The sequence below is a fragment of the Squalius cephalus genome (genome assembly GCF_949319135.1).
Source record: "Squalius cephalus genome assembly, chromosome: 13".
Lineage (NCBI taxonomy): Eukaryota > Metazoa > Chordata > Actinopteri > Cypriniformes > Leuciscidae > Squalius > Squalius cephalus.
This window is the reverse complement of record NC_137134.1, coordinates 31,818,597-31,843,802: the sequence shown is the minus strand read 5'-3', so window position 1 is coordinate 31,843,802 and position 25,206 is coordinate 31,818,597. Positions and strand designations below refer to the sequence as shown.

Genomic DNA, 25,206 nt, shown 5'->3' with positions numbered 1-25,206 from the left:
AATAAGGACCAGCTTCATATCTCTCATTAGGTCACTGACATTGCAACCACATGGTTTTATTATTGCTTGTGTATTTGGCATTGAACTGTATTGTACATTGAACACTTGGGGATTGTTGGTTTTATTGTAATAAGTTCATTAAAATGCAAAACTTTACAAATAAAACTGCATTAGTGAATCAGATTAAATTTGTTTTATATTTATTTTAAATATTATGAAATAAATAAACCCATAGCAACTTTAATGTAATACAGTTTGATTTATGATGCAAAATTTACTTTTTTTTTACAAGTTTGATTTTTGGACCTTCATAGAAAAAAGTTTGGCCACCCCTGGCCTACAGGATAGCATCGCTATGGGACTCCTCCAACTGGGACCTGACGTACACATGCTGCATCATGAGGCACCGGAGGTACGTGAATACAGAGATCTTTTCCATTGTGATGTCACTGGCAGCTTGCCAGTTGTATATCATATGAGACTGGATAACATAGTGACCCATGTAGTCTGTGCACCCCGTAAAATACCAATAGCTATGAAAGAAACAGTAAAAGCAGGACTAAATCGCATGACTGAGCTGGGTGTGATAACACCCGTAACTGAGGCAACGGAGTGGGTATCAGCCATGGTTGCAGCCCCAAAAAAAGATGGATCAGTGAGGATTTGCATAGACCCAGTTCATCTTAACAAAGCCCTCCTCAGACCACGGCACCCCCTAAAAACAATTGAACAGATCATTGCAGACATGCCTGGTGCTAAAGCAGGGCTCTCAAGTTTTACCAAAAGCTTGGAGTGAGATCACATGCGGTTGGGGGAGGAGCCCTAATGGAGCCCCGCCCCCACCTGTCCCCGCCCCCCAATTTTACCCATTGTTCATAATTAACCAGCCCAAATTGAAATTATAACAATTGGTAAATCTGATAAATGACAGAGCAATTCATCACATCAAATATACTCTTTAATGTTATATTTCAAAATTACAAATAGCCTAAGTTATACAAAAATTACAAAAATATAACAAATTGCTCCAAACAGTTTGGAAAAACAAATCTTTTTGCATTTTGAATGTGTCTAGTCAAAATGGTATAATTATTTATTGTGTGGTGCATGGGACATTGTGAACAAATGACATATTAGAGTATTATTAAGGTGTGTGTGTGTGTGTGCGTGTGTGTGTGTGTGTGTGTGTGTGCACAAAAGTACACACTCCAGCTTATGAAATGTGTTTTGTGTTTGAAAAATACAAATGCAATGGCAATGATTAATGTATGTTTTGACAGGATATAAAATATTACCCAGAGCACTCTGCTTTAATACATGTAGGCCTTAATGTAACTAGAAAGACTATTAATACAGTATAATATATAATTTAAAATAAAATAAAATAAAATAAACAAATTTAAATGTATTTAAAATAAAATGAAGAAATACATCTTCATTACTTCCCATATACCCACTAACATTCCCTTAGTTTAAGAAAACGTAAGCTAGCCAAACTGAGCCAAAGCTTCTGGCCTGGTTGCAAAGTAGTTGTAGAGTTTTTGACTGCATCAATAATAATGTATACGATGAGTTATATATTAAATGTTCTAGCCTAAAAATGTTAGACGAGCTTTCTTCCAACTTACCTTCTCCATCACGAGTCACGACGTGTGTTCACGCGATGTTGTTGGTTACCTAGTAACGAACGTACGGTGGCCGAGAATGTTCCCTCAACTTCCGTGTGTTCGCGCATATATGTTGCCTAGTAACGAACGCAATCTGGCCGAGATACGTGCTGGCGGCAGGAAACTTCACTTTGTGTGCCTGCGCCTCGTATACAATGTTATATATAAAGCTTGCAGGACAACTTGGTTGGCATTGCCTTTTCAGCGTGAGAAATACACGGTGTGGCGTGTGAGCGTGTGAACTGGTTGAATTGCGTGTGTCTCACGCCCAATGCGTGAGACTTGAGAGCCCTGCTAAAGTGTTTACCATTCTGGATGCTAAATGTGAATTCTGGCAAATCCCCCTTGATGAAGCTACATCCAAATTAACCACATTTATGTCCCCGTTTGGCCGTTACAGGTTCTTGAGGATGGATGCCATATGGAATCTCAACAGGCAGTGAGGTCTTTCAAAGATCAATGGAGCAATTGTTTGCTGGAGAGCCTTGTGAAATTGTAGTTGACGACATTCTCATCTGGGGCCGGGCACATGAGGAACATTATGATTGCTTGCGACAGGTACTGAACAAAATTCGTGCCATTAACATGAAACTCAACCCGACAAATTCAGATTCAGAGTTAATTCGGTCCAGAACGTGGGCCACCTTCTGACTGCTGATGGTGTCAAACCTGACCCTGAAAAAACTAAAGCAGTATGTGATATGCCAACACCTCAGGAAAAACAAGCTCTGCAGCAGTTGTTGGGCATGACAAATTACTTATCCAAATTCATTCCACAATACAGTGACATCACTGGTCCTTTAAGACAGTTGCTTCATCAGGATTCGGAGCGGTGCTGGCATGAGACTCATGACAAGGCTTTTGCAAGACTGAAACAGGCTTTGACAAACCCCCCAGTTTTACAGTATTTTGACACGTCCATACCAGTAGTTCTCTCTGCAGATGCCTCCCAACATGGCCTTGGTGCAGTATGCTTACAGCGAGGGCAGCCTGTGGCATTTGCATCGCGGACCCTCACGCCCACTAAGTCCCGTTATGCTCAAATTGAAAAAGAAATGCAGGCACTTGTGTTTGCAACAAAAAAAAATCCATGATTTTATTTATGGTCGCCCTGTCACTGTAAAAAACTGATCATCAGCCCTTGATAACCATATTGAAGAAGCCACTCCCCACTGCCTCACCCCGCCTGCAGGGTATGATGATGAAACTGCATCGATATCACCTAGATGTCATCTTCAAACGTGGTAAGGAGCTGTTTGTGGCTGATGCTTTGTCCCGGGCCCACCTCTCCACAACAGACCCACAACTCACTGATGACCTGCCAGAGGTCATGACTGTCCAGGTACTATCTTCCCGTCTTGAAGATGAACTCAGGGCTGCTGTGCAAAAAGATGTCACATGCCAACAGCTTTCTGACATGATTAGAAACGGCTGGCCAGCCTCCTCAAAAGAACTTCCATACTCCTCGCGTCCCTTCTTTTCAATGAGAGATGAGCTGACCATTCAGGATGACTTGCTGCTTCATGGGGAGAGATTCATTATCCCACCTGCGCTCCAGAAATTTTATGTAGGCCAGCTACATTAAGGTCATCCTGGTATTACAGCAACAAAGCGCAGGGCTAAAGAAATGATTTATTGGCCATCGATGTATATTGATATTGACGCTGAGATCTCTCGTTGCGCACCCTGCAATGCACTCAAACCTCATCAGACAAAAGAACCACTGCAGCTCCATGAAGTCCAGGATCTTCCCTGGTCTTTCATGGCTGCTGACCTGTTTGATTGGCACGGAAAGACACATCTAGTCCTCGTGGATTCATTCTCTGGCTGGTTTGAGCTAGATTACCTTCCTGAGAAGCATCACGGTTATCGCAAAACTGAAAAGACATTTTGCAGTACATGGTGTCCCGCACACTTTAATGACTGATAATGCTACTCAGTTTGTGTGCAATGATTTTGAAGATTTTGCACGCACATGGGACTTTAAGCATATTCACAGCAGCCCTCACTATCCCCAATCCAATGGACTGGCTGAGCGTGCAGTGAGATCTGCCAAACATCTTTTGGAAAAATGCTACCACGATCATACTGACATCTGTGCTGCACTTCTCCATGTTCGTAATCTTCCCCGAGATGGCTTACCATCCCCTGCACAACGCCTTCTTTCCAGACAAACGAGGACCTTCCTCCCAGTGACCAAGGCAATGCTTCAGCCTGTTGTTCACACAAACGTAAAGGACACCACCACAAAACAACGACTGAGGGGAAAAGACTATTATGACAGAAATGCTCACCAGCTTCCTGCACTGAACCCAGGGCAAACTGTCAGGATGCAGACAGCATGTGGTTTTGACAGCTTAGCAACTGTGGTTTCCCCTGCCCAGCAACCAAATAGCTACATTGTGACATCACAAGGTGTCAAGTACATCAGGAACAGACGGCATCTCCTCCACGTCTCAGAATCCCCTCCAGCTGACTTTGAAGATGATCTCCCAGTGGTGACTAATACTGAGACATTCGCAACACCATCCAATACTGAGGGGGACATTCGGCAACCACTGTCCCCTAAAGTGGATTGTTACACTGACACAGAGGGCAAACATTCAGTGGTGACTCGTTCTGGAAGAGTCAGCTGTCCTAACCAGTGTTACAAAGACTATGTTATGACCTGATTGAAAGGTGCTATGCACTATCATATTGCCTCATAAATGGTACCCAGGTTATATTATGTTATTAGTTATACTTAATCTTGCATTTTGCAATATCATGTTATGTTATGTCATTGGTTATACTTTATTTAGTATTTTGCAATTTCATCTGGTCTTCTCTAAAAGAGGGGGGATGTAGAGTTATGTGGTATGTTCCTTTAAGGCCAGCCCCTCCTCCCATGACGTGTAACAGAAAGCACGGAAGGTGAAGCGGGCAGTTCAATAAACCAAGTGTACAGAGCAAGACGGTTTCTGTGTGTCTCTCTAACAAAAGCTACAATATAAATTGAAACTGAATAAAATATCTTTTAAAACTGAAAAAGAATAAATCGCAGGCAAATTTTTTTTACTTCGTTTTTAATACACTGCATGTTTTGCTAACTATTTCTCATATTTCTTTCGCTGATCTGAACATACAAATGCGCTTCCAGAGTTTTCATTTACACTTCTGAAGTTTTCGTTTGCGCTCCCTGAGTTTTCGTTCGCCATTCTGACACAGAGCTCTCGTGGGGGCGGGGCTAGCAGCAGTGTGTTCTCATTGGCTAATGAGTTTTTGATTGACAGATTCTTCAGCTGGAAAGTGAAGACGTCAGTGTTGTGTTTATATGGATGTGAGCATCTGTACGCGCAGCTTTCTATTTCATTTTAGTGATATTAAGTTTATATCTGTGTTTTATTTGCTGCTACACTATATTGTTGAGATGATTTCTTATAGAAGAGTACAGATGATTGATATCATTATCATTAGTCATCATCGCTATCAGGATACTGGATAGGCTACGCGTGGTAAGTCTGATTTTTATTTATTTTTTATTATTACTATACTAATACTATTTATACTACAGTACTTGCTTTTTTCAGGTGTTTTAGAGCTCAGTGAGAGCCCATAACATTATACAGCTGTTGTCTTGATTTAACTTAGCCCAATCGTTACGACTTATTTATCTACATTCGGTTACAGTCTTCGATTAGGTCATATTTCCCCCCAGCCACCCCAAACAACATTGGGCTAGAGTACTGTACAGTATCTGTACTGTAGCCTACAGTACAAAAAGTACTGTATCAGTCAATGACCGATGCCATAGGACCAGGGCGCTGTCAATCACAGCCTGATTCAACTTTGGCAACGTAAAGCCTTTTTTTAAGATGCCAATAAAGCTATTTAAACCTGAATTTCTCAATTGCTGATTAATTTGCGATGCAGAGTTTTTGAAAGAGGAGAGACACGAGTTTTTGAAAGAGAGACACGACTTGACCACAGACCACGTCTCTATTCATAATTTGTAAACACTAAATTATTTTGAAGTTTCGCCCTGGTCGCAATATTTATTCTGATTACTTTTGTGTGATGATGACTGATAAAGCTATTATATGTAGCTAGTATGAGTAACAAAATGCTTTTTCTGTGTCCATATTTGACTAATAATAATGCAAAAAATTGCACTTCAAATGAACATTTCTGAGAAAAATGTTTCATCTTTAATAATAAATATATGTCCAAATTAAAAACTTAATACATGCAAGTAATTATGACTAAAAACATCCAGCAACTAGGCAATACACAGCCATGGATATGTTTATATATAGGGCTATACAGATGATAAATGCTGCATGACTCCAAGGTAAATATTTAGTACTGTAAAATACCTTAAAACATTTATATAATTTGTCTGAAATAAATATTTTAAGTCTGCAACTTGTTACTGTATGTGGGAGTTTAAAGCAGTTTAAAGTATTGTTAGATTATAATACATTTCCTTTCTCATTTTCCAGAGAGTGGAACAACTTTTCCATAAACAAAATTCTGATGCTGACACAGGATGGAGTGATAGTACCAGAGATCCACTGTCCCTGTCAGACAATAATCTTACTTTGTTCAGACACATCACCTTTGAATGACTGGGATCTTGATCTTCAGACACCTGATTTATATTAATAAAATAGCAAATATTTGAATATTCTCTAGATTAAAACAAACACAGTTCACAAGTACACACAAGGTTATTCTTATTAGTCTATGCTGATCATGGATTAGCATACCAACAGCATATGAATGTTAAGGGGATAGTTGTCACAGTGTCTGGTTGGTGTTCCCTGGTTGTCCCCTAGAGGTCTCTCTTCCCCTTTCTGTCATTATCATTCTCTAATGCACCACATTTCCCATCATACTGTTCTGTCTAATCACTGATCATTGCACACAGCTGTTTCCCGTCACCTTGTTAGTATCTGTGTGTATATATACCCTGTTTGTTTCAGTGTTTGTCACTAGCAGTGTTGGGTGTAACACGTTACAAAGTAACGCGTTACTGTAATAATATTACTTTTTTCAGTAACTAGTAGTGTAAGGCATTACTCGTCTGAAAATAGTAATATTATTACAGTTTTCCCGAGCTAGTTACTTGCGTTACATTTGCCAGTAGCACCTTCATCACACACAAGGCACACAACACAGAGAACAGAAGGGAAGGGGAGGAGGGCGTGAATGGAACAGTGATTGGTCTGGGTTTGGCACGAGGCATCATTTACCATCACCGATTGGTCGACACGCGGCAGTTAAGGCCAATCAGGGATGACTTCCCTAATGAATATTCATGAGTCTTCCCCTACCATCCTGGGGAAAAAAATATAGCGCCCCGGACGCGCGCGCGCGCAGCCCGTTAACTCTCTCCGCCTTCAAACAACACGAGCGCTGTATTGCTCTCTCTCCCTCGCGCATATACTAAAAGGTCGGAAGACCGGTTGTGTTTTATAGACAATTTTGCATATAAATGACTATTTATAGGGCTTGAATTACAACCTGAAACTGCGCATGCGCGGGTGAAACTGTGGCTCTGCGGCTCTGCAGACAGATATTATTGGGACTATTATTGGGACAGATGGGGAAAAATGAAAGCGTCAACAACGGCAAGTACAAGTACAGTTGTTTGTAGTTATTTGTGCTAGACAGTGCCAGTCTGTTGTTGGCGTAATAAAGACCCTAAAGAACACTCCTCCTTTGTATGTTCTCCCTCCATCTGATGCATCTCAGGCAATTATAGAGTAGCCTAATTAAGAAAAAAAAATGTAACTAGTAATATAACTAGTAATATAACTAGTTACTTTCTCCAGGGAGTAATAAAATAAAGTAAGGCATTACTATTTTTGAGAGTAATATGTAATATGTAATATATAACTTTTTTGAGTAACTAGCCCCAACACTGGTCACTAGTGATGGCAAAATGAGGCTTCCTGAACCACTGAGACCTCGCAGCCCATTGCTTCAGCCAAAGGTTCATTACTCGAAGCTTCATTCAGCATTGCTCACTAGTGACACCTAGCTACTGTGCAAAGAAATAGCAGACAAATTAATTCATTCTGAACCAGTGTCGCGCCCCACCCCACCCCCTCCCCTCCCTCCCTCCCAATACATATTTTATAAAAATACTTTTTATAAATAAAAATATTTAGTTGTAATGTAAATATACAAATAACTATTTATATTTATTTGTATATTTATATTTAAATTTATATTTTATAAAAATATTTTTATAAATAAAAATATTTATTTATTTATTTTGTACTCACTGTTGATGTCTGTAACCTTTCATTTGCAATAATAAAAAGACATGATCAGACATTTGTCCATTACTGTGTATAATTTAAAATATGTATCTTTCTCTGTCTGAATTTACTTGTGCCGAGTCACACACATAGTTAATTAATTATTCATAAATTGTTTCGGATAGTGACAGTATGAACAACAATAGTGACACTGTGTTGAGTGCAGTGCTTATGTTAGAGGGAGTGTAATAAAGTACATTTTGTTCATTTAGCAGATTATAGATAACGGATTAAAGTAAACTGTATCAGAATAGTCCGGATACAATAGATTTTTTATTGAGAAACAGAATTATTTCAAGTGTGTTGGGGTTTAGACGATTCCTCTTCTTGGACAAAATCTCTCCAGCCTTGGAAAAGATCCTTTCACAAGGAACAGAGGATGCAGGGGAACGTAAAAATGGCAGTGGTACAAATGAGTATATGCTTCTGTTAAGCCCAGACAGGGGAGGATTCCCTCTTTCTTGCTGGCTCCATTACCAGGAAAAAGGAAGAGTCACAAAAAGCAAACAAATCCAAAAGAGAAATCCAAATCAAAAAGCAGTCCAGTCCAGATGCAAAAATCCAGAGCAATCCAAATAATCTTATCTAATTAATATAACAAGACTATAATATAGCGAGGCCTACTATAATAATAATATACTACAACTATTCTAACCTGATAATGTAATAATATACAGGCCTCACATATGACACAATAACGACACTGACAATGATAGTTTTCTAACTCTCTGACACTACTACAACTGCTTCTACTACTCCTGCAACACCCACAAGGTGGCGCGAGTTTCGAACCGCCTTTTATCCGGAAGCGACACTCAGACCGAACCGATGACGTATCCACACAAATCTCCAAGTGGTACTCGATGCAGAGCCAAATGGGAGGAGCTAGAGACTCCCCTCGCTGGATTTAGTGGGCGGGGCCGCGCATGCGCAGGTTAACTTTCTCGCTATCAAAGAGTTACGTCACGATCTTTTCCCGCAGCGTTGCATTCCGGGAAGGCGCCGCCATTTTAGGTGGTAACTCTATCAGTTACCATGGTTACTTCTACAGTGAGGCCAAGATAAAGATATGGATTAGGAGGAAGCGTAAGGAAACGGGCTCTATCGGGAGAGACTAAATAATTATGCTAGGCAGCGTTATTTAGAGAAACTGCTTGCCACTAAATTGACAGCAGCAGCGACTACGAACACTCAGCATGATTTCAAAAGCAACATATTTCAGCGCCAGATCGATTTTTATTTAACACAAATGAACAAAATTAATAGTTGTTAGTCAACAAGACTTGTTTCATTTGTTATAACGTTAGATATCTGTACCGCAAACAGTTATAAAAAGACACATTTTTAATGACGTGCGACCTATTTTTTTTACAGTCTATGCGTACGACTCGCATTGACAGAGTGTACGATCTGTCCGCTTATGGCAGGTCCAAAATGCACATCCAATTCATATCAGATTTATTTCCACATATAAATGACGCCTGAAACCTTCCTTTTTACCGGAGTCTGACACTGCCATCTCTGTTTTATTATTGATAAGTCTGATACTTTTTTCCCATTTCTGTTTTCTAATATTTTAAGTCCGATAATGTTTTTGCTAGGCCTAACTTACTCCTGTTAAGGCTGCGCTTTGCTGCACTTATCTGTGTTGTGCTGTTATGCAAGTATTATTCTCTTTTAATTTTGTAGTTCTGTAAAGCACTTAGGTCAGTCAGTGGCTGTTATAAAATGTGCTGTATAAATAAAATCAAATTGAACTTGAATCTACCAGTGGGGGTACTATGAAAATAAATTGATTGAGTTTTGTAAAATATTACAATGTTATGTGAAGTGTGTTCTTGAAATATATTCATAAAATGTATTATTTTATCTTATTATACCAAAAATGTTGTGTGGAAAAAAAGTGTTGTGTTCTTGGGATATACTTATGTTTTTTTTTTTTTTTTAATCTTATAACATTTTATCTAGATTTAGGATTAATTTTATGTTAGATGAACATTTTGCTAATTTAGGCTAATAGAAACAAATAAATCCAACTCAACACTTGTGGGAGAGTGGAGCAAGTGACTTTTAAATTATTTTCTCCCAAATTTGGTTGGAGTGTATAATCTCAGAGCACATTTTGTTATCTTGTTTTTCCTTTAGTGTGGGAAGTCACATGGCTGGTTTTAGAGTACTGGACTGCTTGTTTCCATTTCATTAAAATAGCTTAATGCATAGCCTATCAAGGTTGAGTCTATCCAAAATTACAGTCAATATTCCATTTAAATTTACAATATAACAAAAAAAATTACAACTGGCCTGTTGGAGTAGCCTTTTACATTTACGTACAAAAAGGGCAGATTAGGTAACCTAGTCTTATTATTTTTATTTCATAAATTAATCAGATGATTTAGATTAATTCACAAATAACACACACGTTAATGCAGTGGACAAAAAACAGATAGGTGCACAGATAGTAAGCTTTCACATAGCCTTTTAAGTCTAGTAATTTACATAATCATATAGCAGACGCTTTTGTACAAATCGGCTTTAAAAAGTGAGGAAAACAACGAAACTGTTCATCGTAATAAAGAGAAAATAATACATAGAAACAAAGTTTCAACAGTTTTTAGAAAAACACACGCATAGTGTGCGCAATGGTCTTATTAAGTGTTTACGCGTTTGTCACAGAAACGATAAATAATTAATCAATCATGACAAATATTAGAGGAATACAATATGTATGCCAACATCTTGCGCATCAAAACAAACTTGTCTTTTTATCACAGTTGAACTCGCACTAACATTAACAGGCTTGATAGCGCATCATGTTCTGTCCACTAGGCTATATCCAGCGAGGGATTAGATCCTCGGTGAGGATTAGATCTAGAGCTCTAGCTCCTCCCATTTTACACTGCAGCGAATCCCCACTCACTAAACATAGCGAGGTGGAGCTGGAGCTCCAGAAAAGGGGGAGCTCGAGCTCTAGCTCCTCCCATTTGGCTCTGCATCGAGCACCATCTCCAAACCGAGGCCTCGTTTGTCATTAGTCACGTGATTTTCACGTTAACAACACAAGCCTCGAATCGCGGCTTCATCTGGCACGCCCACTTTTTCTCGACACACGCTCCGAAGCCTCGCTTCAAATGTCACATCACTATTTGTCACGGAGTCCTTGTTATTCGTTCACACCACTTCTGAGGTCTGTTTCTGCTAGTTTCTCATCTGTTTCTTGTTTTGGTATTGTTTTTGGATTGCCTGTTTGGATTTTGACCCCTGCCTGGACTGGATGTATGATTACGGATTTCCCCAATAAATAGTACTGCAATTGGATCCCCTGTTTCCTGTGTGTAGTATCGTGACAATAGTTCACCCAAAAATACAATTCTCTCTTATTTTACTCACCCTCATGCTGTCCCAGATGCATTTTACTTTCTACAGATAAACTTGAATTGAGATTGTAAGGAAAGTAATCCATCTCTGCGAGTCCTAAAGATGCTTTAAAAACCACACAGTGAGTGTGACGGTAATCTATGCAACCTCAGTGGATGAATCAATGCCATCTAAAGTCAAACTCATCCGTCAAAGTCATCCGTCCTTCGGATGAGACGTAAAACCGAGGTCCTGATTCTCTGTGGTCATTAAAAATCCCATGGCATTTCTCGTAAAGAGTAGGGGTGTAACCCCGGTGTCCTGGCCCATTTGGCCTTTGCCAATCATGGCCTCCTAATAATCCCCTTACATTGAATTGGCTCTATCACTCTCTCTCCTCTCTCCACCTATAGCTGGTGTGTGGTGAGCGCACTGGCGCCGTTGTACTGTGGCTGCCGTCGCACCATCCAAGTGGATGCTGCACACTGGTGGTGGTTGAGGAGAGATTCCCTGATATGATTGTAAAGGTATTTGGGTGTACAGTAGTACATAAGCGCTATATAAATGCCTCATTCATTCATTCATTCATTCATTCATTCAAACAATAGGCTAGATAAGAAAAATACTAATAATGTAAACCGTTTTAACTATTAAAAATCACTTCCGACCAACTGTCTTACGTATGTGGGTTACAATCCACTTGTATTATATGGACTCACAGAGATGGATTATTTCCTTAAAAACCTTTGTTTATGTGAATAAGAAAGGCATCTGGGATGGCATGAAGTAAATGAGAGAATCCTCATTGTTTGGGTGGACTATCCTTGTACTGCTTGTGTCCAGTCACTGCTTTTTTACTTGTACTGCAACAGGAACTGCTCAAAGAATCATTGCAACATTTAAAATGTATATGAATTTTAAATATGTATTCTGTATTTGTAATTGTGCATTTTGTATAGTAATGTATATCATGATAATACTGTGCATTACATGTATATTATGCAGTTAATGTTTTGTGGATTCTGGTCTTTCCTGTCACAACATAATTGCATCTAAGACTTTCACTTTGATACTTGTGTATATGCTTAGTGACAATAAAGAATGTAAATATATTTGAATTCATATTTTCAATTACATTCATTTAACTGGTTGTATAAGTCACAATTGAACTTGTTGATGATTGTTAAAATATATTTACAATTTTAAATATTAGAAAATAATATTAACTAAATGAAATAACTAAATAAAATGATCAGCAAAAATGGCAACAAGAACATTCTTTGTGTGACGTAATGAAATGCCCTTTGAGGTCTGTATCATTTGACAGCAGGCCACGATTGTAAATTTCATATTATTTAAATTCCTCTTATTTAAGTGATCATCAATTTTGATGGTGTAAATGTATATCATGCTAACAATGAGTAGTGTGATGGCCAATGGACCTTGATTACCTGGTTGAAGTTTGACTTTCTTGACGGCTGAATATATCACACGTTTGCTAGTATTCTCTTTAAATTGTAACATTTCGACCTAATCAGAGCCTAACATGCAAAAGAATCATCAGGAATAAACAAATATTCTCAGAAAACATTGGACACTATACAATATTTTAAGTATTATATACAGTTCTTTAATGTACAATTACACCTGAATAGACTGAATAGATATCGTGCTCCTAAAAAGCTTCGGTCGACAAAGTAGTAGCAGCAGGTAAATACAGATAAAATTAAAAAACAAATATAACTTAATATCACTAAAATAGAAAGCTGCGCTTACAGACGCTCACATCCATATAAACACAACACTGACGTCTTCATTTCCAGGTGAAGAAGCTGTCAATCAAAAACTCAGTAGCCAATGAGAACACACTGCTGCTAGCCCCGCCCCCACGAGAGCTATGTGTCAGAATGGCGAACGAAAACTCTGGGAGTGTAAACGAAAACTTCAGAAGCGTAAATGAAAACTCTGGAAGCGCATTTGTAAGTTCTGATCAGCGATAGAAAGATGAGAAATAGTTAGCAAAACTATAAAAAAGTAAACTGGCTTGTTCCAGTTTACATTTGCTATTGGAATACATCATCTGTACCTTCCTGTTCTCTCTGCTCCGCTGGTTTCCTTTATCTTTATCAGCCTCTTTGTAAACTCTTCCCTGTTAAAACTATTAGCTTGCCAATGGAAAGGCAATTTAGAGCTACAGCTACATGCAGCTAGTTACTCTAATTGCAACTACTTCCAAAAACATATTAATGATGTGATGATTAAACACATAAAACTTGCATTTAAACTTTCATTAAATTATTACTCACCATGGACAGTAACATTGATGTCTTTTTTATTGCTGTTGATCTGTAACTGATAAACTCCAGAGTCTGTGATTCTGATGTTCATGATGGTCAGAGATCCAGTCTGATGATCCAGCTTCAGTCTGTCTCTGAATCTCTCTTTACACTGATCATCTGTACAGATCATACTGGGATCTCCATTGATTTGAGCCAATCGAGTGTTACCAGTTACAAAATACCATTTAATTCTGTCTTGTTGGGTTCTTTTTACACCAGTGTTCAGAGTGACTGAATCTCCCTCCATCACTGACACTTCAACACCAGATGCACCTGAAAAAAATAAAAAGAGCAGTTAATCTTTTCACTTCAGATCATAACGATTGAGGGATAAAAAATGCCTCGATTCAAAATATAATACATGACATGTTAAGACACAGCATACGATTTACACTCTCATCAGACAAACATACACAAGTCTCATGGATGATCTTATACAACTAAAACAACATCATAAAACACACATTACTAATTCATATTTTACCTTCTTTCTCTATATTTGAACAAAAACAATGTATTTTTTTTCAGAATGTAATAAAAACTCTGAAACAAACTCAGTTATATAAGTAAGGAATAACTGACGACAAGCCGTTGAATTATTAGAAAAATACATCTTGGGTGTGCATTATTTTTTGAATATGTTCAAGGTAATTAAAGGAACAATGTGTAATTTACGCTGCTAGAGGTTGCTTATTCAAAACAAAGGCGTAGATTGATGATGTCATGAATGAGTGTGGAATCATGGGACTTGTCATCTTCACCTCCTGAGCTGATGGAAAGGAATCCAACGGACTCCAACGGATTTCTGTGCTAATGTATTAAAGTTTTATTGACATTATGGTGGTATGAAGCAGGGCACACTGAGAGCAGTGGAAGTGTAACGAGGCCGCTGGAGTGAAACCTAATGAGAGAGACCTGCACGAAACACCTTTCTCTGAGAATTTATTATGCTTATGCTGTTTCACTGCGTATGTGAGGTAATGCAGCGCTGTTTTACATGGTTAAAAAAAAATCATACTAAATACATTTGAGTGTGTTGAAAGTTATGTTATGTTACTATGATTTGATTTAAATTCTCGGTTCCTGATTTGATTCTCGATTCGGCTCAATGAATATAGATTTAATACAAATCCTATATTTATAAATAAGAACAGATAACATAAGTTTACAAGTGGTTAATTAATAAAAAGAAATTAAGATCCACAAACCTGTATATTAAACTTTTCATTTTAGGTACACCTGAGTACATTAAAACTGAGCCCAACTCTATATTTCAAATGAATAGAATGAATAGACAGGATTTTGATGCAAGATGAAACATTGATGCTGAAAACTGGACAAGTCAGAACAGTCGCATGCCTTGATCAAACAGGATCAGGTTATTTTATTTAAGATAAAACAAACATAACATCACACAACATTAGCTGTAACATGGAGGCTGCAAGCCTATGAACAGTCTAGAAAAACTAATACTAAATATGATTATGTGATAGATAAATAAATATGGGAAAAAAATTATTTGTGGCCTTTGAGAATCGATTTTAAATCGACCACATTTAAAAAAAAAAACGAATAATCGAAAAAACTTTTTTTTTTTGCCCAGCCCTTTATTAGAATATCATATTAATAAAAACTGGATGACTTAATGACTGTTGCTAAATGACATGCACTTAATTTAAAAATGTATGATGGAGAAAGCTCCCTGTTCCCCCGGAATTTCCCAACTTCAACCGGCCAGAGAGGTATTCGGGAGAACCGAATCTCTGCAGAGCTTTTTTAACCAAATGTTCGATTTACTTCTCTCTTCAGCCTGTGACGTTTTCTTCCGAGGAGAGTAAAGTGGCACTTGTGATGATGCTGCTGTCTGGACGCGCGGCTCTGTGGGGAACAGCGGTGTGGCAGAATCAACACGCCTGCTGCTCCTCGTTCCAAGCACTCGAGCAGGAGATGAAGATGAGATAAGCCAACTTGCTGATCTCTGACAGAACAACTCTGTTTCTGACTATTCCATCCAGTTCCGGACGTTGGCCGCCGAGTGCAAATGGAACGAGGAGGCTCAGTGTGACATGTTCCTGCATGGGTTGGCTGACCGTGTTCAAAGAGAGATTTACACACTGGAATTACCCAAGACTCTTGATGAACTGATCGAACTGGCACTACGAGTCGATGCACGCCTACAAGAGAGAGAGAATCGACAGTTCCAGACTTCAGTGGTTGACTTCGCTGAGTTTCCTGGTTTCAGAGGTGTGAACACGGTCAGCCCCTTGAACAATCCTGAACCTATGCAGGTAGGTCGAGCTCGGCTCTCCCGGGAGGAGAGAGAACACCACCGCTCGAGGGGTCTGTGTCTCTACTGTGGGGAAGCCGGCCACTTCATTTCCACTTCATTCGCCCGGCGGTAGGACGGAAGCTACTGTCGGGCGGGATTTCTATGACCAGACCCTCGAGCGCCACCCTCCTCCCGGTGAGACTCCAGTGGGCAGACCGCTCCTTCAACGGCCAGGCGCTGGAGGATTCGGGAGTGGAGGGTAACCTGATGGACTTTTCATTGGCTCACAAACTTCACATCCCCATCACTGCTCTGGAACACACCATCCATGCACTCAATGGACAGGAACTCCCGGGCATCACTCACACCACTGGACTCATCACACTTATCACCTCGGGTAACCACACTGAGAGGACCTCACTCTACCTCACCCAGTCACCTCATGCCCCCATTGTCCTGGGTCATCCGTGGTTGGTGAAACACGGACCCAGAATAGAGTGGGGTCAGAACTCTGTGTCCAGTTGGAGTGATCAATGTTATGCCTCATGTCTTTCATCTGCTGTCCCGTCTGTTTCTCGTTCTGTGTTGCAGGAGGAGCCAGTGAATCTGTCTAACGTGCCACCGGAGTACCGCGACCTGAAGGAAGTGTTCAGTAAGTCTCGTGCTGCTTCTCTTCCTCCGCATCGTCCCTACGACTGTGCCATAGATTTACTGCCAGGTAAGTCTCCGCCTAAAGGCAAGTTATATTCGCTTTCTGCTCCAGAAAGGGAGGCTATGGAGAAATATATTTCTGATTCTCTAGCAACTGAGTTCATCCGCCCTTCCTCTTCTCCAGCGGGGGCGGGATTCTTTTTTGTGGGGAAGAAGGATGGTTCTCTGCGACCTTGTATTGATTACCGGGGGTTGAACAGCATCACGGTAAAGAATACTTATCCTTTGCCGTTGATGTCTTCAGTCTTCGAGAGGTTGCAGGGAGCATCAATCTTCACAAAATTGGATTTACGTAATGCATATCATTTGGACCCCCAGGGGGCACTTTGAATATTTGGTTATGCCATTCGGCCTTTCCAACTCCCCAGCGGTCTTCCAGGCACTCGTCAATGATGTGTTGAGAGACATGGTAGATCAGTTCATATATGTTTACCTAGATGACATATTGATTTTTTCTTCATCTCTCCAGGAGCACGTTCAACACGTCAGACGAGTGCTTCAGAGGTTGCTAGAGAATGGGCTTTTTGTCAAGGCGGAGAAATGCGCTTTTCATGCACATTCTGTTCCTTTCTTAGGGTACATCATTTTGTCTGAGGGAATACGGATGGACCCTGAGAAGGTTAAGGCTGTGGTGGAGTGGCCAAGCCCAGATTCACGTAAGGCCCTACAGAGGTTTCTGGGGTTTGCTAACTTCTACCGGCGTTTTATTCGCGACTTCAGCCAACTAGCCGCACCTCTGACTGCCTTGACCTCCCCCAGAATGGCGTTCAGGTGGTCAGACACAGCCGAGGCTATGTTTGCCAAACTGAAAGGCCGCTTTGTTTCAGCCCCCATCCTTATAGCCCCTGTTCCATCACGTCAGTTCGTGGTGGAGGTCGATGCGTCAGAGGTGGGGGTAGGAGCAGTGCTGTCCCAGCGTTCTCCCACAGACGACAAGATGCATCCCTGCGCGTTTTTGTCCCGTCGTTTATCGCCTGCTGAACATAACTACGACATTGGTAACAGAGTTGTTGGCAGTCAAGTTAGCGTTGGAAGAATGGCGTCATTGGTTAGAGGGGTCGGGGGTACCTTTTATCGTCTGGACCGATCACAAGAACCTGGAATATATCAGATATATCTTATTGTGATGGAAGGTTTTTTTTTTTTTTTTTTTTTTTTTTTTTTTACAACCCTTTCTAATGATTTATATTCATAGGTGATTTATATTCATTTATATTCATAATGATTTCTAATGATTTACATTCATAAATCATTTATATTCATTCATATTCATAATCTGAACTTTGAACTCTCAAAGTTCAGATTAATGCATTTAACTTTAAAATGCAGAAACTCTTATTGACCCCGGATCTAGAAACACTGAGGTCCATCCCTCATAGTCTCACAAAATCCTGTGGATCCTTTTGACATCACTAGTCTAATTACAATCTGATTGGACCAGTTGCTTCGAGTGCTGTGGCCACTAAAATTTGGTCTGACCAGTAAAAAAAAAAAATTCTGTAATTTCCAATATATACTCTGTTTACTTGCCATTTTTTATTTGAAGGTGCATCTTTTACAGTCGTTCAAACAACTGTAGAGTGAAGGGTGTAGGTTTTTACTTTAAAAAAAAAAAAAGCTTAAAGGGTCATGAAACCCTAAACCAAATTTTCTGAGATTTTGACAGAGGTATATGTGTTGAACACCATTGAAGACAATGTTAGCATCTGTTAGATTTAATAGTAGGGGGAAAATGGTTAAATTTTAGTTTTTTTTCCGCTATTTTCATCTTCCTGGGTTTAAAATCTTCATCGTGTCCACGTCACAGGCAGTGACGTGGCAGAGCACTATAGTACTTTGATGACTCATCGGTGTCTCATAATTATTCATGTACTGAGTTTTCTTATCCAATGAGAAGACACTTTCTCTTAATTATTCATGACACCACGTGGAACTTTAAACTGTCAAACTGTGATATCGCGTAGTAGATGAGAGAGCAATAATGGGACGCTCGTTTGTTTTCGTGGTACAAAATTTCCAGTGCATATTTCCCCGCGATGCTGCCAGGGCTAGACTCTGACTACGGGCGGTTGGTTGGCCATCAACCATGGACACATCTAAACTATGTGTGTGTAGCAACCATTCAACTGGAGAAGGGTGGACTTCGGCCTTGTAACAGTTACACCAATGCTGGTTTTGTCTTGAGAGTGATGTGGTTCCGAGGACTTTTCTATCGCTTCAGAGGTGTGTGTGTGTGTGTGTGTGTGTGTGTGTGTGTGTGTGTGTGTGTGTGTGTGAAATGTAACCCTGACTGTTTTACATACCTTTTGTTAAATAATCACTCGTTATTAAAATTTAGATATTTCGATAATACCTCAATTGTATGAAACGTATGCTTAATTTGTGCAAATATCTATGTCACTGTCCATCTTTATTGGGTTTAGGGGGCGCGTAGATCTAGGCCATGTACGGAACGTTTTTTTTTTTTTAAGCGGAAAATGTATTACTTTCAAATATACATTTATAGTGTGTATATAAACAAATATATATTTTATAATGACATAATTATACATATGCATGTACATTTATATGTTTTAAACACAATTATGATTGATTGCTGTAGTAGGCTAATATGTAGCAGGGCATTCAGTTACTTTTGAAAGGACAAACATAAGGTGTCAGTGTATTTCATTAGACTTTAACGCATGGGCCACTAGCGATGACAGTTTCCCCCCCCTCCCCTCTCCCCTGCCGTGCCATACCACACCCACTCTCCTCCCTTCTTCTCACAGCCACCACGCCCATTTAAGTTGCATTTTTCAAAAAGATTGTGAGCTAGACTTGAGCTGAAAGAGGGGGGTTTCATGACCCTTTAAAGCAGGGGTGGGGAACGTTGATCCTGGAGGGCCATTGTCCTGCAGAGTTTAGCTCCAACCCTAATCAAACACACCTGAAGCTAATCAATGTCTTCAGGATTACTGAAGTTGCAGGCAGCCAAATGTTTTATTCAGGGTTGGAGCTAAACTCTGCAGGACAATGGCCCTCCAGGATCAACGTTCCCCACCCCTGCTTTAAAGAGTGGTTCTAATAAATATAATTTTAAACAGGATGGAGCAATAGTTCTATACAAGGTTTTGGGGCCTTCATATTCACATAGGGCCCAACAGTAAGTTCCAGGGAACCCTCATAGTCCAAGAGCCTTGTTTAAGAGGCCTTAGGCTATGGGACACATATATTACAGTTTTAATAAACATTTGTTTTCATTGTTAATGGGTTTTCTAAACCAAACTGGATTGCACTGCCTTCAACCCCAGAACCCCCTGGGCTTCTGGTAGTCAAGGGCCCCTGGGCACTGGCCTCATAGGCACTGGCCTCATAGGCCCAGTCAGTAATCCATCCCTGGCAAAGTGCAAAAGGTTTTGCGAGCGAACGAAAGTCGCTCAGGGGAACATTTGTGAGAACGCAAAAGCATTGACTCCATCACATATTTTTTTTCAACCACCATATCCCTTTAGGAGCTTCTTGGAGTCCTAGATACAGACATATTGTTACTTATTTTTAATTATTTTTAAACAGTATAAATGATTTGTGGTAATACAACTGTTTCACATATTCATAAACATGAATGTGTATGTCAGGCCACAAATCCAAAAAAATGCATGCATGGGCATTTTTGCTTTGCTTTTGCCACCCCTCATAGTCCTCATGCCACGCCTTTGCCATCCTATAAATAATTTTCTAGATCTGCTCCTGCTGTTTATACAATGATGTAATTAAAAATAATAATAAATTTAAAAAAATCTCAAGATATGATGCCATGTTAGTTTTAGATTAAGTTTTTTATTCAAAGTCACTTGACCTAATAAGCATTTTCAGGAAACCCTTTATAATACTTTTCAATAATAAATAAATGTTTTATCATTTGCTGTGTCCCCACACCCTCAGAAACGTGTTTAACTACATTATATAATCACAAACACATTAAATTCAGTTTCAAGTTTTTCAAGTACTTTAGAAACAATTTCTTATAGGCTACGAGTGTAAAATAATTAGAGCTGGTGCAAAATGAAACTGCGTCACGTGCGTCGTTCGTTTTTATGTCGACCTAAATAAAGATTTTAACTAATACATGTTATCATGCAGGATTACAACACACAATTCGAGTGAAATAAAGGTAATACAACTAATTTCTGTCGAGAATAAAGCTAGAGCTGGCGCAAAATGTAACTGCGTCACGTTCTTTATTCGTTTTTATCGACCGGAAGAGAGACTACAAGAAATAACGTCTTACCTTGGTAGAGCAAAAATGAACCAACTGAGAGCATAATTAAGAGAAGCTTCATTTTCACCACTTTTCAACAGAAAAAAAATGAATGCAGATTATGTGAAATAATAGCGTCTCGCTCTTCAGCATTAATGGCGACGACTAGTTAAAAGTGAAAGTAAGATTTTGGGTACTTCCTGTATTGTAGCGCCATGACGACGGTTTCCGTGTAGCAAACAAACAAATAAACATAAAAAACCTCGTTACCCTGTTCAGTTTATAAAACATTGAGTACATATTATTATAGCATATTGTATTTTATTGCTTATTCATTCAGCTTATTCAACAAAAACGATGAGATTGAGAATCAAAGAGCAGAGTCCAGGGAGGAGACAGAGCACAGGTTACAATATCTTTTTATAAATGTTTTTAATCTTGTTAGCACTTTCTTTTTGCTGTCAAGTTTTGTGACAGCACAAGCTGGCTGCAATGATCATCTTTCCTCATTGGTAGCTATTCATAAATATATGTGTATTCTGATGAAATAAAAAATAAATAAACTGTGTTTACCAGTGATTGATTATTTTTGGAGACTCTTATTTGGGATGTGTTAGATTTTGGTGTATTTGGCTGAGCAGTCGTTTGGGTGGCTCGCCAATGTATTAGATTTCTCCAATACATAAAATAAGTAAGCTTGACCAGAGTTCTTGTGGGGAGAAGAATTTATTGAAGGTTTGTAGTGTAGCAGTCCTTCAGCAGCGATGTTAGCATGTCGCCCTTCAACAATCTTAACCCAAAGTTCTGTCTGTATGACTGAACTTTATACATGAAGACAAAAGGGCTACAAACAAAGGAAAACTGTTAGGGCCTCCCACACGAGATTGATCTAACTTGCTAATCCACTCTGAGCAATGCTGATTCTTTTTATTCATTCACACCAATCAGTTTCTATGGGCCATACATCTATAGGCCATTCATCTGTATGGGCCATTTGACACACACCTTTGCAGACACAGACAGAGTGGATTACATCTGATACACAGTCACAATGTAAATGAATCTGATGACTGAAAATACTAAATCTATCAGATGCTATTAGTCTAAAAATGATTAACAAATGCATGCACCATTATCCATGAACATTATAAATGTTTCATTATGTTTTACTATCCACAACCAAATGTCTTTCAAGTTGCATCTGCAAAATTTATTATTAAATAAATGTGCAGCAATTTGCACAAAGAGAGACATTTTTGTGAATACAAATGTTTTTAGAGTATCATAATTTGCGAATGCAACAAAGAAGATGTGCAATTGTGGATCAGGTGACGCGTGCATTCATTGACGTCTTTTCATTGAGTCCTACCCATTTGATCCATTTGTATTTTGAGACTTTCATTTCGCCGGTTTAGCCTTGCATGTGTAACAGGTATAGAAATTAAGCGGTTAAATTGATGTACTGTTATGTAAAATTCACACAAATGTGCATTGCATATAACTAAAACTCTTATGATATTGGAGTTATTTTGACATTTGATCACATTTAATGCTTCTAGCTACCTTAAGCTGACTGTTTTTAACAAAGTTGTAGCTTATTGTATTGATATCATTTTTGTATGTGTATTTTTTATATTTTTTTCAACAGCTTAAGCATACATACAGGCCCATAGAATTGTGCATAAAACAAATTTATAAGGGGGAAAAAACTGTAAATAATAAATCAACTCCATATCTGATTCCAAGTGATCAAAGGGAGTTCCATTTAAACACATTTCAAGGGTTCCGCCAGTAGTGGGCAATTGTGCAACGTAAGTAATGATGTACATCTGAGGGAACGAGACAAAGGGAAGTTAGCGAGGGAAGAGCATACAAAATTGGGCTTAAACGCAGCCTAGGTCTGTTGGACTTGAAGCGGCGCTGCACCGATCGGTAAATGACAATAAAGTACAGTGAGAGCGATTAGAGAGCAGACGCTCCGTATGCCCAATAATCGCTTTGGCAGTACTTTGATGTCATGCACCAATCGGTCTGTGCAGCGCCGCTTCAAGTCCAACACACCTATTAATTTAGGTTCACATGATTGTCTTAAAAAAGCTGCAGTGCTCACAAGCCACGATGAAAAAAGACAGCAGCTTTATAAATACTAAGAACTAATACATTTAATTATAGGAAGTCAGACTTTGACATTCATAGTACAATACATGCATTGGCATTAATGTTTCCATGAAGAACTTTTATCCATGGAAACTTTTCATTGGAAAAAAAGGTACTTTATAGTGGAAAAAGTTTCTTAAATGATTTGCGTTTTCTTCACACTAAGAAAAACATCTTTTTAGAACCGTTTAATAAGGTTCTTTGGGAACCAAAAATGTTTATTCTGTTGAATCACTGTGAAAAAAAGCCCTTAATACAAACTACATTTGCACAAGTAAATGCACAAGCTGTTTGTTCACTCAAAACAACAAACCACATTTCTGGAGAAAAAAAAAACAAAACAAAAAAAAAAAAAAATAATAATTTTCAGTTTGACTCAGAAGCGGAATTGCTGGTGTCATAGTGTATATTTCAGTAAAATTGATTATGTGTGATGGTAGACTGTTTCAACTTTAATTGGCCAATCACAACAATTGATAATCAAAACTTTTTTTTTTTTTAAATCAAGAAGCTTTATTTTACTATCAAGTCAAATTCTTCTTTTACACTGGCAGGCAATTGCCTTTCAAAAACATTGTTACATTATATATTATAAAACTATAAACACAATGTGTTCAGTGTGTGAGTGTGTGTCCGTGTGTGTGTGTGTGTGTGTGTGTGAACTATAGGAGGGGCGAACTCTGTCGGGGAGTATTCAGACCCACACATCAGATTAACAGTTTGAGTGTTTTTGGTGGATAGTCTTATTAGTTCGGTCACTTAAAGACAATGTTTCATGTGTTTGTTTTGTTCTGTGTGTGCTGTTGGCATCTGACTGGTAAGTTATAAAAACAATTTACAGCTTCATTTAATTACGTTTAAGAGCAATAAGCTACTGCCACTGTTCAAATTACGCTATTTTTACTAGACATTATGGTCCAGTCTACTTTGAATTCAGATCTCTGTTTGTGTTCTCCATTGGGCTGAACCAACAGAAATCAGGGGATTTTTAAATATTTAGATCCAGGTCTTGAAAATATATGGAAAGATAGAAAAGAGAAATTTTAATACATTTCTATGAATTTTTATATTTTTGATTAAAAGTAATGGAAAGGTACTGGAAATTTCTAAATTGATTTTAAAGGAGGCTCAGAAAACAACAGGGGAACCGTGAGTGAGATTCAGTGAGCTGGATTTCTCATATACTCATATATAACAATTTATTGAAAGTGAGCAGCAGAATTACCTTATACAAGTTTATTTACAGCTTGAAAGTACAACTTCACATTTCTTTTACTCTACAAGCAAATATATAGAATGAAATGTAAATATATATATATATATATATATATATCACCTTTAATTTTCTTTTGTTTTTATGTTGCTGTCCTTCAGTTCATATTTAAAGGTTACAAACTACAGATGATTTCAGGATTTATAAACAGTAAGAACCTTAATCTGTGTAAATCTGTTTGTTCTCCAGGTGTGTTTGGTGATTCAGTGTCAGTAATGGAGGGAGATTCTGTTACTCTAAACACTGATGTTACTGAAATACGTGAAGATGAAGACATATGGTGGAAATATGGAGCTGAAAACTCTCTGATAGCTGAAATCAGTAAAGCTGCTGGAATCTTCTCCACATATGATGATGTTCCTGATGGGAGATTCAGAGACAGACTGAAGCTGGACGATCAAACTGGATCTCTGACCATCACAAACACCACAACTGAACATGCTGGAGATTATCAACTAGAGATAAGAGGAGCGAAACTGACATCAAAAACATTCAGTGTTTCTGTCTATGGTGAGTAAAGATCATTTGTCCTGTCCTTCAAATTTTATTTTATTATTTTATTTGGTAATACTTTATTTTACAGTGTCCTTGTTACATTATGCTACATGTACTTACCATAGTAATAACAGTCAATTATGCATAATCACATGCAACTAACCCTCAACCAAATCCTAATCCTACCCTAACCCTATAGTAAGTGCATGTTGTTTACTAATATTACTAAGTACTTAAATGTATAATTACACTGTAACAATGACACCTTAAAATAAAGTGTAACCTTTTATTTTTACATACTGAATTTTATAATTTGAGAAACACCCACTGTGATCACACTAAACATATTGAATGGAACATAGATTGTGGATTAGATTTATCCATATTTGTGTT

At 38.6% G+C, this 25,206-nt stretch overlaps 3 protein-coding genes across 6 annotated transcripts in view; 1 reads left to right on the top strand and 2 right to left on the bottom strand.

The window, feature by feature from the left end:
• Positions 1–21,097, bottom strand: part of LOC307169960 (uncharacterized protein) — a 38,560-nt gene extending 17,463 nt beyond the window's left edge. The window contains exons 1-2 of one of the 2 annotated variants that reach the window (XM_079890853.1): positions 20,919–21,097; positions 13,636–13,941 (exon numbers count right to left, since the gene is read on the bottom strand). In XM_079890853.1, coding sequence (XP_079746979.1) covers positions 13,636–13,941; positions 20,919–20,970 — 358 coding nt within the window. In that variant the 5' untranslated portion in view covers positions 20,971–21,097. The remainder of the gene's footprint in view (positions 1–13,635; positions 13,942–20,918) is intronic. The other variant, XM_079890852.1, reaches the window with a different exon arrangement.
• The window catches only part of LOC307170525 (uncharacterized protein), a gene marked incomplete at its 3' end in the record, with an annotated part of 195,647 nt that overhangs the window by 115,336 nt on the left and 55,105 nt on the right, over positions 1–25,206 (bottom strand). The gene's annotated exons all lie outside the window — the stretch shown is intronic.
• Positions 23,736–25,206, top strand: part of LOC307169941 (SLAM family member 5-like) — a 44,073-nt gene continuing 42,602 nt past the window's right edge. For 2 of the 3 annotated variants that reach the window (XM_079890822.1, XM_079890820.1), the window contains exons 1-2: positions 23,763–23,862; positions 24,508–24,828. In XM_079890822.1, the coding sequence (XP_079746948.1) occupies positions 23,814–23,862; positions 24,508–24,828 (370 nt within the window). In that variant the 5' untranslated portion in view covers positions 23,763–23,813. Of the gene's footprint in view, positions 23,863–24,507; positions 24,829–25,206 lie in introns of all 3 variants that reach the window. The other variant, XM_079890821.1, reaches the window with a different exon arrangement.